The sequence below is a fragment of the Bemisia tabaci genome, chromosome 5 (genome assembly GCF_918797505.1).
Source record: "Bemisia tabaci chromosome 5, PGI_BMITA_v3".
NCBI lineage: Eukaryota > Metazoa > Arthropoda > Insecta > Hemiptera > Aleyrodidae > Bemisia > Bemisia tabaci.
The window spans coordinates 20,929,052-20,942,896 of record NC_092797.1 but is presented as its reverse complement, the minus strand read 5'-3'; the positions used below and the strand labels follow the sequence as shown (position 1 = coordinate 20,942,896).

Below are 13,845 nucleotides of genomic sequence, written 5' to 3'. Positions count from 1 at the left end.
ACTGTCAGAGTGAGATAGCTAGCTATTTACAGGTTAATAGACATGAAGCCAACTTAATTTTCTTTCAGTTATTCTAAAATCAAATTTTATTTATTTTTCTCTCCATCGAGAACAAAAATTTGGATCGTCAAGAGCCACTGTAGACTTCACCTAAGAAATTCCTTCACCAAATTCCTAAGAATTGTCCCAGGGTGCCATCACTAGGCGATAAGTCCCTGCTATGAAGCAAAGCCAAGCTTAGAAAACATTCGCGACCATGCTGTTCAAAGCCAAGCTGGTCCAGGTGAAATGGACATCGTTTATGGATGTTGTGCTTCAGGCAGTGGGTATTTTTATCCATGAACAGGATCTGATGCCAGGGCCTCTGTCATCATGAGGTCAGATCTTTGGCCATGGCTGTCAGTGCCTAAAATATAGTACTATCACTGGCTGTGCTGCCCAAAGAGGATCAGTCATCATATATATGAGCGGTGATTCATGGTTGCCACTTCAGCTGTAGAGCCTTTTTAATAGATTTTACCCAGTATCGTTCCAAGTGAAAGCTCATACCAGAATGAACCCCACAAACAGATGCCTGGTATCCAGAGAAAATTGAGTTTTTAGTCATGTTTGGTATTACAGATATTGATAGGAAAAAATATTGCCCTTTAGCAGCTGTGCCAATTATTAATTTGTTATAATTTTAACAGTTACTCGCTGGGACCCTTCAACCGCTCAAGTCAATAGGCTGAAAATTTCTCTGTGAAAGCTGAGATTACTCAGTCTATACCTACAACACTATTTACATTTAATTCCTTTTTCTAACTCACTGTTCCAATAATGAGGGAAAATTGGTTTGGGGCAGATCCAGGAACTTTGATCTCTCTTTATCATGGTTTCCGCCGAATAATTACAGAAGTAGTGAGAGTGCTTTTGCTTTCTTCAAACTCAACATGAGGTCTGTTTATGGTCTTGTCTTATTCACCTTGTACGTTTTTGGTAATTCTAATTCCTTCCTTTTTTCCTTGCATATTTACCTATTTTTTATCTTGGATTTCAGGATGAGGAGGAGTTAGATGAGGTGGACCGGAAGAGGGCCAAAAAGCTTAAACAAGTGGATTCGGATGAAGAAGAAGAAGGTGAGAACTAATTTTATCCATGGAAGTTTTCCATAAAGTTGTACAAGGATTTTTGTTGACAGGAGTTTCAACAGGAGATAAGGTCAAATTTCCTCCAAGGCACTATGGTCTGGGGGCGCCGAATTGTGGCCATAAATCAGGAAATGATCAGAATATCATGAAATTTGGTGTACTTATGTTTTTTGGGTCGCTGAATTCAAATTTGACCTTGGTTTTACAAATTCTTAATCCAAGATGGCGGCAGGCCCTTGAAACCAAAAAATTAGAAGAAAAGCCAAAATATGATTAGAATACCAAATTGAATGTCAGTTTAATGTTTTGAAGGTTGTCTCACTATAATATGAAATCTATTTTTCAATGATCAAGAGGTTATCAGGGCAGAAGCCCCAAAAATACGTATTTAATCCAGAAAAATAAGAGGAGAAGAAATGATTGAAATTGAATCAAGTCAGTACTATGTTTTTCGGTCTATTGATCCTGACTGGAGCGTAAGTTAAAAAAATTGCACATTCAATATGGTGATATTCGTGTTAGCAAGACTTATGGCATTAGCCCTTTAGGGCGCCCCCTCCCCGAACCAAAAATTGTCCCTAAAAATTTTCATTTCTAGCGATTTTTTAAAAATAATTTACTCTTTGATCATCAAACCCTGCTAGCAAAGTTTTCTAGATATACTCAATACTACTTAGACCTAAATAGCTTTGACATTCTTATACTCATTGGAGGCTGTCAACCATTCTGCGCTGATTTTCATGGTTAGAATTATTATAAAGATTCTAGCCTAATGAATCGTGGCCAAAAATCCGATTTTTGAAAGTACAGTCGAACCTCGATAACTCGAAGCTGAAGGGAAGCGATGAAAAATTCGAGTTATTGAGGTTTCGAGATTATCGAGGTTTCGAGTTAACGAGGTTTGGAGATGAAAAATTCGAGTTATCGAGGTTGGAGGTTCGAGGTTGGTGCTAGGTCAATTTAGAAAAAAAAACCGTTATTTGTTTTACGTTATCATAATAAGGGAATATTGGGGAATGAAAGTAGGAACTAATATTTAACCCCACGTCCGATCGGGGTAGGACAATGGTTTATTATTGGAAAAAATATGTACACAAAAATTCACTCTCCCGTTTCCTTTTGCAGCCACGTGCCCCGTCACTTTTTGAAAGTTCAAGGATCTTCTCCTCGTTTTTTAATATCGTTGAGAGGGTGCTGGGTGGGATACCGAACTCTTTTGCAATTTGTTCCTTTGTCTTCGCACCTCTGTTTTTCACCGCCTCCAATATGCTCACTTTTTGGGCGACACTCAACGCGGAACACTTGCGCATTTTTTTTTAACGCGTCACAACATTAACTGATGATAAACTGATTAACCTGCCACCGCTGATTGCCTGCGGCCGCCTTGAGATTATCTGGGCCGAAGCATCCTTCGAGTTATAGAGGTTTTTCTCCAATTCCTTCGAGTTACTGAGGTACATATTTGACACATGGTAGTTGCCTTCGAGTTATAGAGGTAAACCGCCGATTCCTTCGAGTTACTGAGGTACAAATGAGCCTCAAATGTCTTCGAGTTAACGGAACAAATTTTTCGAGTTATCGAGGATTTTGGCCTTCTGCGGAAGGGAACGGACATTTTCTTCGAGTTATTGAGGTTTTCGAGTTATCGAGGTTCGAGTTATCGAGGTTCGACTGTACTAAAATCTGGCAATCGAGCATATAATCCTTATCTACATCCTTTAGTAGGTGTGAAATGACCTATCAAATCTTATGTAATTGTTTTTACGATCAGATATATGGCGTGGCGAACTTCACATCCTCCGAGGTAAGTAAACAAACGTGAGAATTTAAAGTGCACGTTATCGTGTATTGCCTTGTGTCGTTTTGTGATAAGTTGGCGTAAATCCCCGACCAAATATGGACAAGAAAGGTGAAAGTAAGTACTTTTTGATGGTTTAATCGTTTTTATTATTAAGATTAATTTTATGACCACCATGAGACTCCAAAGTTTTGTCCTAATTTAGGCAAAAAATTGCCTTCACCTTAAGTTTTAGTTATCACTAACACGAGCTAACACGTTCTTATCAGTGCAAGAATGTAGCTCATAATGTTCCTCTAACAGCATATCATAGGTTTTTTTGCATCTTTTTGCCTCTGGGGCCTTCAGACCCAGACCCAGATCAGACCCTAAAACCTTGCGGATTACCATTCCTCGGGTTGCCTAGCCAGAAATTGAACTCGGAACCTGTTGATCTTAAAGCCAGCACTCCAACCACTACGCACCACAGCGGGCCGAGTTAATAAATTTGTATTATGTATACAGGCTGAAGAATAAAAAAAAAAACCTAAGTTTTATCCACCATTTGTCGTTTTTTCCGGAGAAAATATTATTTTGCTTAAAAATGAGGTTTTTTGAAAAAAAAATTTATTTTCCGGAAATCTGGCAAGTGCTGGAAAAAAACTGATATCATTTTCGGATTCAGCAGCCAAAAATACATATGAATCACCCTATATCAAACGTTGACCTTGTCTCATCTCTCTTATCTCCTTCTGCAATGAAATCAGATTGCGCAGAAAATCGTATAAGTCCTTCACTGAAATGACCAAAAAAGGCCCCAGACGCAAAAATTACGCAAAAAAACCTGTGATATCCTGTTAGAGGAACATATGAGCAACATTTTTGCACAAATGAGAACGTGTTACCTCGTGTTACTGGTAACTAAAACTTAAGGTGAAGGCAATTTTTTGCCTAAATTAGGACAAAACTTTGGAGTCTCATGGTGATCATAAAATTAATCTTAATAATAAAAACGATTAAACCATCAAAAAGTACTTACTTTCACCTTTCTTTTCCATATTTGATGGGGATTTACGCCAACTTATCACCAAACGACACAAGGCAAGACACGATAACGTGCACATTAAATTCTCACGTTTGTTTACTTACCTAGAGGATGTGAAGTTCGCCACCATGTATCTGCTCGTAAAAACAATTACAGAAGGTTTGATGGGTCATTTCACACCTACTAAAGGATGTAGATAAGGATTATATGCTCCGATTGCCAGATTTTCGTACTTTCAAAAATCGGATTTTTGGCCACAATTCGGCGCCCCCAGACCATAGTGCAAGGGTATATCTTTTAAGTTGCCCTTTTCACTGGAATGTAAAAATGTGAAATGTGATCAAAAAGTTACGCGTAATTTCAGAAGAAGTCACTCACATGGTTGATGAAAATTTTCAATCAGTCAAGTTGATTTCTCCTGTCACTACCTCTCTTGTGTGATTTATGGATATTTTGACCTCAAACTTTAAGAGTATAAATTACTAAGTCCTCATTTCCTAAACCTGATTTTTTTATAGTGTTGAATTTCAATGATGGAATTAGGAGAAGATGCATCTTGATTAAGGGATGTTTCAAAAACATCCGCACTTACCTTATTTTTCAATAAAATATTATTAGACTTTTTGATATTAAATTTTCAGCTGATTTTCTTGGAAAGTAAGAACAAAAATCACTTTACATTTGGAGCAATAATGATGATTAGTCATCCCTCTAAAAAGTAAAATGCCCCAGAAAATCTAAAATTTCGCCAAGAGAGATGTATGTTTTTGTAGTTTCACCATTAGTTTTTAATTTTGAACGCGGGTGTCAATTAGCTTGACTTTAATACAAGTATCAAATATTTCTAAAGTCATCCTAATGACTGTAAGATTACAGTGTATTGATGATGTCATGTCTATGATGATAATCTCTGCGCAAATCTGAGAAGGAACCTCAGGACTCCAGAGTTTCTCTGTCGAGCCTGAGCTCCTTGTATGATCTGACATTCTCTGAGACATGTTTTCTCTTCCATACTTAGTGGTGTAAACAAATATTTTCTTTAATTTCAACTGTTCACTCACAAACTTAATAAGCCCTTTAACTTCTGGTTTTCATATTCTTTCAGATGATGAAGAAGTGTTGAAAGATCTAATTGATGATGCACCAATAGAGGAAGATGAAAGTGATGGTGAAGAATCAGATGGATCTGGATCGAAAAAGCGTAAGAAGTCAGATCAAGAAGATGACTATGATGACCGACTGGAAGACGACGACTATGATCTACTGGAAGAAAATCTTGGGCACAAAATATCCAGGAAGGTGAGTTTAGTGAATATTATTACTTGGCAACAGACTCCTGCCGTCAGGAATAATCTTCTACTTACTGATTCCACTATGTCTAACCTTCAATAGTAATTGAAGAAAGAGGGAAAAAATTAATCTATTAAAAAAAAAGCTAATAAAAAAATCACAAAATTCTCTCTGAAATGTAATGAACATATGTATATCTGAAATTAAAGCCAAGTTATCTACTCAAGTGCCAAAAATATGAAACCATTTTTGAATCAATAGGTTTTTAAAGTTTGGTGTCTTGTAATCCAAACTACTTGAAGCAAACTTAAGAGAAATCTCAGAAACTCACTTGTACAATCAGGGGTGCCAAAAATGCTCGATTGGCCGATCACATACTGATCGTGGAACAAATGTGAAGGCACCTGAAAAGGGGTAAAAAAATGTGAAGACATCTGGAGAAGGGGGAAAAATATGAGGGCAGAAGGAATGAACCTGCTAAGCTCATAGCTTTCTGTGAAGGAAACTGTGTAACTGTTTGTTCTCTCCGTGCGAAGAAAATAGTTGAGCGCGCTCTTTTATGTGAAGGAAGTAGTCGAGCGTGCAAATCTTATGAGGACAGCAATGTGAGGGCAACCTCAAGAATTGTATAGGCAAAGAACTATTACCACTCCTGTGTACAATGAAAAATGTTGATTCTTTTTGATGAGGCAATAGCTGTTAACTATTTTATGTTCTGGACATGGAAAGAAATATCTCTGAGAATTAATCTTGTATTGTGCAAAATCAATTTTGACAGTATGAGGTTAAGGTTTTATTTTTCTTCTGTAAGCTTAATTCATAATTTTCCAGAAACGTTTCAAGCGATTGCGTCGAATAGAGGATGACGAGTCAGGAGATGAAAAAGGCCGAGAAGATGAAGAAAAGGATGGTGAAGACCTCTACGACTCGGAACGGGTATGATACTTTAAACTTCATTTTGCTCTTGCCTCTGTTGTTTTACAGAGTGTAAACGGATACTTGCAGGCTATTGGCTGTGTGCAATTTGTGCTTTAAGTACTGTGATTGGATAAATAGTATGAATAAAGTTCAGGAGAAAGTTCTTAAGACTTCTAACAAAATTCGAAAGAGATTAAGTGCTAAGAAAGTTTCTTGTTTTTTGTATCACAGTCAAATTTAGGTAATCTGAACAAAAACAACACATGTCATTCCTTACCACAGGTTCTAAACAAATTTAGAAAATATCTTAGAAAGATGGCTGCAGTAAAATTTCAACTCCCCTATGAGAACCCCCACAACATTCCACTTCAATAAAGCTTGTGTCTTTGAGAAGCAATAATTATTTCAATGCATACATTTAAGTATAGAAACCAAACCCTTGCATGTTCCTAGTGACAGAAATACGGAATAACACGTCAATGAGTGAGATAGCAATATGACATCACTCTCCTAGCCATTGTGTCAACGAGCAACGTCCATTTCCTCAATTTTTGATGAAACTACTCAATGAATCCTCTCAAATTTGAAGTCCCTTTACTTATTATTAATTCCATGTGTCAGAGTCTAGTCTATTACATGGATTTGTAGATTATAATAATTATTTCTTCTCAAATACACTATCCAAGTAGCAGCGCAATGTAGTGGCGGATTTTGACTTGATCACCCGGATTCGCGATAAAGCAGTCTATCAGTTTGTTGGTTTTCAAGTTTTGAATGATAGTTTGTGAGGTATGGATGACAGGAATGTGGGATTATCCTAGCATGCCTAGGTTTGAATTTGCCGTGTGTCAGAGAGCCAGTTTTTAGCAAACGCTATGCTTTTCCACTACATTTTAAAATTAAGGCAGTTCATTCTGCAGAGAGGAGAAAATATGGATTTGCTTGCTTTCAAAATTCCAGGTGACGAACTGTAATTTTCGAAGTCTAAACAAGGCTCTGCCGTTTCGTTTATGTTGTATGAAAAGAAACGTAATTTTTTTGTTTTGTCTGAGAGCTCTAAAGTTCCAAATTTTGACCTTTTAATGGTTCAATTCTAAAAATCAGTTAATCTTAAAAGTTCTGAGATTTTTTTTTCCTACATTCAATGACCAGTCATTAAAATGTGAATTTGTGTTTTGAGAAAGATATATGTACTGAAAAGAACTTTTCATATTTATCTTTAAATTTGCACAAGAACACAAAATTTCTTCAAACATGCAAAACTCATCACCTGGAATTTTTTAAATACGTATGGCTGAACCTGGAAACCTTGTACCATTTGTAAATGTTTATCATGTAACTATTTATTCCAGCATTCTATTTCAAATTTGTGTTTATTTCATCACTTTTTACGAATATTGTGTCAAATTAAGGTGGTTGTAGTGACCTCTTCATAATCCAAACGTTCAACCACATTAGCTCAGATAATCCAAAATTTAGTGTACCTGGTTTCCAAGTTTAGCCTCCAATATGCAAGCTGTGTATTAATATTGAAAGTTTGTATGACTAGCCACTTTCTCATGAAAATGAGGAAAATCTAAAAGAAGAAAACATTGTCAAGAATATTTGCAGTTCTACCTGTAAATCCTCTTTTACAACTCTTTCATGCAATACAGCCTGGAAGAAGGACCTGATCTTCCTGTAGTATCTCCAGAGGCAGCGAGGAAGTGAAGAGTGAGAATTGAAAACTTACTGGGCTGTTCTAAGGTTTTGAATTAATTAATTTACATTTTGATAGCTCACGATGACTCATATTTTGATTCAGCAAGTCTTAATTCAACCCAGTGCATCTCAAAAACCCTTCCGTCTACCTACAGGAAGAAAAGGTTCTTTTCCAAGTGTTGCATCATTAGATTCTCATGTGTTTGTTTGTTTGTTTCACTCGCTTGTCATCATCCTGACCCATATTCACAATTTGTTTTTTCAATCAAAAGGAGCTTGATGAGAGGGTATGTGAATGTTTGAACCTATTAATTTCAATTTTCATTTTTTATCTATTATTTTTTTATAACTTAACTGCAATTATCCAAGGAAAAAGGGCCTAAGTCGACAAAGGCAAAATTTTCAGCAGAGCTTATTTTGTTGAGAATAGTCGACTTTTGTTGGCCAGTTTAAGTACGGCTGAAAGGTGCGAGAAGAATGGCCTTTGTTTCTCAATTGCTGATGAGTGCTTTGCACAATTGAGGAATGAAGGTTAGCTCGAGTCTCTTGGGAAAAAAGCTCAACTAGCAAGCCACATGAGTTCAAAATATAATTTTCCCGTCTTTAAGACAAATCTAGAGGTTAGGTTTTGGAACTTGCTGTGAATCATAGCCATTTAAATTCATGCAGTGTCCTGAGGAATAAGTTGCGAGCATTTTATTTCATTTTTTGTGTCAGTTGACGATGTGAAGCTGCATTATCCTCCAGTAATTTTCTGCCCTGTTCATGACAGAACAGGATTTCATATAACTTTTTCTCAAAACTGTACTCTAAAACTGTAAACTATGCATCAACATAACTCAGGTTTGATATGTCCATTTTCGGCGTTTTTTATTCCAAAATGTTCCTAAACCACTCCTCTGTACTCTGCTATTAACAATTCGATTTTGATTTTTTGTGAATTAAAGCTCCTTTTCCCAAGGACAGACAAATTTTGTGAGACCAAATCCAAACAAATTTGCTTTTAAAAAATAATGTGTCTGAAGAGTTAGCTGATCTTGTGTGCAATTGAGGCATTGGGTGAAGAAAGGGCACTTTTTGGTCGCGGAGTTCTAGAATCTTTACTGTTGATTTATATTTTAGAGAGTGAACCGTTGGGTGAATTTTCTGAAATTTTTGGTTTAGAGCGTTGTAAAATAAGAAAGAATTTTCAGTAAAAGTTGCATACATTTGTTCTGATCTTTACAAATGAAGTGTTAGCAGAGATTCTGAGATCCCGCAACCGAAAAGCGCCCTTTCTGCACTTAGCACTTCAATTTTCATGTAGAGCTGGTGTCAAGTGAATTCTCAGTCTATCACTTATTTTTGTAATGACAACCGTGGCATTAAAGGTCACTGCCACCTTCATGTATCCATCAGACAGTCATATACCAAAATGCATTACTAAATTGATTACATTCATTGAGAAATAAATTCATTTGATGCTATTTTATTTTATTCCATTTAGGCATGGAATACTGTTTATGAATTACACTCTGATAGCAATTCAATTTTTATTTATTTTTAAAAGATGTAATGAAGGTGGGAGAGACTTGCTTTGTCAATACAAAATTTGATATGTACTGCAAAATCCAGAATGTGTAATATGGTCATGTACCTATACAGACCTGTTTAAAAGCAGTGTCCCAACTTCACCGTGAAATTTTAGGAGCCGTCTGCAATTTTTTAAAGGTCCAAAATGATTTTTTATGTTTATGGGCATGGTGCACTGTTGCTGCTTCAAGAATTTGCTGCAGGTTACATTTGACTTTTTAGGAGCTTATTTGGCTAAAACTCCAAGCTTTTAGGCAACAAAGCCGCATCTATAAGCGTATTTTGCGTGTGGCGCCCGGTGAAGTTGGAACGTTGTCAAAAGAAATAATTATCAACTTGCTTGACGCCAGCTCCAACTTCTTTGGTTGAAGCGACTATGTTGATAAAAGGTTTCCGTAGTATACTTGGTATCAGAACCCACACAAATTATTTCCTTGCGATGCGTGCTCAAAATGTTAATCTATGAAGATGCTCAATCGAATGAGTTTTTTTAAAAAAATTTCATTACATCCATTACAGTCATCATATATCCATGAACAGTTTTTCTTCCCAGTTAAGATGTGAATTTTACCTTGTACAACAATCTAAAAACCTATGACAAACATTGTCATGCTTTCTGTGCCATTTTTCTAGAGCTTGACGGAAAGTTCATATTAAACCTCCCAGCTTTCAATATTACAGTATCTTATGTTGATTTTTCCATTAGCAAGGACCAATTAAGAATAACATCACAGCTTGCCATTCATTTCTAAGATTCTGACTTTCCAGCAACAAATCTTGAAAATGTTCGAACCCTGACAAATTTGTTGAAAAGGTTTAGAAGCCCCCCCCCCCCCCCCACAAGGTTTGAGGACTAATTTCTCTTTATTGATGTATTTTATTTGTAAGCACACAACTAATGAATTGTCTTCCACAGGAGGAAGAACGTGGATCAGAACGAGGGGAAGATGAAGATGGTGAAGGAGACTACTCAGATGCAGATGATTTCATTGTGGACGATGAAGGTCGCCCAATAGCCAGCCGTAAAAAGAAGAAGCCAATTTTCGCAGATGCTGCCCTCCAAGAAGCCCAAGATATATTTGGGGTGGATTTCGACTTCGATGAGTTTGACAGATATGGCGATGAATACGATGAAGAAGAAGAAGAAGAGGAGGAGGAAGATGATGAGTACATAGATGAAGAGGCTGGTGAGGATGTGGACAGACCTCGAAAAACACGCAAGAAAACAGCTCGCAAAGCGACGCGCAAGTCCATCTTTGAGTTGTATGAGCCAATTGAGCTGAAACGAGGGCATTTCACTGACTTTGATAATGAGGTCAGAAACACAGACATTCCTGAAAGAATGCAACTACGTGAGTTTCCTATCGTCTCTGTGCCAGAGGGCTCTGATGAACTAGATGATGAGTCGGAATGGATCTACAAACAAGCATTCTGTAAACCAACAATATCTACACAGGTAACAATCGCTCTCCTCCAAAAGTTTTTTTTAACTTGTAGTGTGCTCAAGTGAATCTCATTATTTTTTATTAATCAGGACATAGAATTTATTTTTTCATCCAATTATTCTGATCCACAGTAAAATTACATCCCCTCAGAGCATGTGTGTAGATTGCTTAAATTTCCTTTCAGTATCAAAAATAGCCTCAGCTGAGAGCCAGAAAAATTCTTTTTGGCAAGTATTGAACATGTTGCCTACAAACGTATTTATACACACTCCTGTTTGCAGGCATTGGCAATGTTTGCGGAAGAGGTTGCAGAAATGTTGCCACAACGTTTCTTATGAACGAAGCCAAAAACAACGTTGTGGCAACGTCTCCATAACAAATCTGCAACCTCCTCAGCAACCATTGGTGGGTGAGCATAGCTCCAAGAAAACCTTCGGGATAAAAGGAGCAAACTTTGTCATGAAACAAACTCTAAAACTTGAGATAAAAAAATTTTCGTCAACTGACATCAGTTTGCTGGAGTCAGTCTCTTGAAAACACTACTTAAGAAGACCTTGTTGTTGAGCCCACTAGCTCAGCATGACACAGACTTGTGAATACATTTATTTTTAAATAATGAAAGTTTGCATAAATTCTGTCCTTGAATTGAATCGTAGCTTTACTTCAATTTTAACTTTGCAGGAGAACCCTGGTGGAGTTGATCCGCGAGACAAATCCAGAAAAGGGCCACAAACAATCGGAAAGATCAAGAAAGCTCTTGATTTTATTAGAAATCAGCACTTTGAGGTTCCCTTTATTGCCTTCTACCGGAAAGAATATGTGCAACCAGAACTGACGATAAATGACTTGTGGCGAGTATACAAGTTTGATGCTAAGTGGTGTCAACTGAAGGCTCGAAAAAGTGCTCTGCAGAAACTTTTTGAGAATATGCAAGAATTTCAGTCGCAAGAATTAATGAAAGAAAGCCTCGATGCCCCTATTCCAGAGAATGTACGGCTGATCTCAGATGAGGACATAGATCGGCTGAAAGCAGTTCAAACCACGGAGGAATTGAAGGACGTACACTCACACTTCTTGCTACATTACTCAAATGAAATTCCCCTAATGCTAGAAAAAGAAAGACAGAAGAAGAAAGAGGCTGCAAAGCAAAAACAGCAAGATAGACCGAAAAAGAAGAAGATGGTGACAGATGATGATGGAAACGAAGTAGAGGTTGAGGTAACTGACGATGAAGCAGAGCCAGAAACCCAACCAGAAGAAGAAGATGAGGAACCAGAGTTGGTCAAACCAGCTGTTCGGCAGGGTCCTTATAGTCTTTGTCGCAAAGCTGGAATTGGTAAGTTCAGTCCTTTTCATGGTACAGTAAAATCTCGATAAATTGAACTAGGTCAGAATGGGTGGATTATTCAGACTTGAGTGAAGTTACGTCATCTTTCGGCTGAGTTCTGTTACATGCCAGATTCTGTGTTCTCAAACTTTAATGAGTAAAGGTCTGAGCACACAGAATCGGGCATGCAATGGCATGGCATGTGCGCTTTCGTCATCAGCCGGACCCAAAATCAATCTAGACCGTGCCAACTGTTGAAAAATTCATTGCCTGGAGATCAGTACCAACACCAAAGCTAAACAATCCATCGCAGCAAAGTTTTGCTCAAGAGCAAACTGTGCAGCTCAAGGTTAGGCAGCAGGATTACCATGACTTGCTGGGTGGGATGGATCTTGTGTTTGGCAACTCATTTAATCTCTTGGGTCCCAAACTGCTCCTGTCTTCGATTAGCTAGATGTTATGTGCCATTGCATGTTGGATTCTGTTTGCTTAAACCTCAAATTGGTGAAATTTCCTCCCAAGCCTAGATGCAATGACTGAAACATATCGCTAAGGTAATAATAAGACTATGCTCAAAGCACTCTTTTCTGAGCTAGAAGGAGGCTCTCCTGGTGGCAGAAGCCCAAGTTGCCAATGGGCCTGTTGCAAACTTTTGCTAGAGCAGAATGAAGAGTTGTTTCCTATAGATAATGCCTCAAAAATCACGATGAGCGCATCGGCAAAGTCTGAAATGCACTCATAAATTCACAATCTGCGTAAGAAATTTGCGTTATTTTGAGCTTCCCGCTTCAAAAACGATACTACTGCACAGGTGAACATTTTGTTAGAGGAGTCGCTCCATTGTCGGCAATATTCATCTTGGCCGACGCTTGCGCAGTTCCTCGCGTAATTCGAGGAGAGTTCAAGGTCAATTAAGGCGGGCGAGGAAAATATGAACGTAAACACGCCGATTGTTATCTGGTTTAATCCTGTTCAGGTGTTATCTCGTCCCATCACACGTGTTTTGGCGGACTGGCGTCGGCCATTATGAGTATTGCCACCAATGGAACGACTCCTGCAACAAAATGTTCACCTGTACCGTAGTATCGTTTTCGAAGCGGGAACCTAAAAAACCGCAAATTTCTCACGCAGATTGTGAAGTTATGAATGCATTTCAGACTTTGCCGATGCGCTCATCGTGATTTTTGAGGCATTATCTGTAAGAAACAACTCTTAGTTTTGCTCTAGCAAAAGTTTGCAACAGGCCCATCGGAATTCTAGTGAGCGAACGCCAAACATTTTTTTATTAGTACAAAAAAGTCAGACTGTCTCATGTTAGTGAAATGTTTTTATTATCTTTGCATTTTTGTTTGACTCAACGCATCAAAAAAACTGAATGACAAAACTGTGCCAAATTTCCAACTCAGACAAAAACGGAGATTTCAAATTATCTCGAAACGCAGTACACTGTTGATACAGAGAAATTGACAGGACCAGTGAGAAAAGCTGAATTTCCGACTAATCGATAAGCCGATCAATCAAGTTTCCACTGTATTTACATTCCTATTCACTATCCATTTTAAAGGAGCCTGGTATTGTTTTTTTGTTTTTTATTAAAATAATATATATCAAGAAGAATCAGAATAAATAGGAAAACCCAG

At 37.6% G+C, this 13,845-nt stretch overlaps 1 protein-coding gene across 3 annotated transcripts in view; it reads left to right on the top strand.

Moving 5' to 3' along the window:
• Positions 1–13,845, top strand: part of Spt6 (transcription elongation factor Spt6) — a 31,520-nt gene that overhangs the window by 3,668 nt on the left and 14,007 nt on the right. For 2 of the 3 annotated variants that reach the window (XM_019050927.2, XM_019050928.2), the window contains exons 3-8: positions 1,040–1,118; positions 5,058–5,251; positions 6,074–6,178; positions 8,134–8,148; positions 10,350–10,889; positions 11,560–12,214. In XM_019050927.2, coding sequence (XP_018906472.2) covers positions 1,040–1,118; positions 5,058–5,251; positions 6,074–6,178; positions 8,134–8,148; positions 10,350–10,889; positions 11,560–12,214 — 1,588 coding nt within the window. The remainder of the gene's footprint in view (positions 1–1,039; positions 1,119–5,057; positions 5,252–6,073; positions 6,179–8,133; positions 8,149–10,349; positions 10,890–11,559; positions 12,215–13,845) is intronic. The other variant, XM_019050929.2, reaches the window with a different exon arrangement.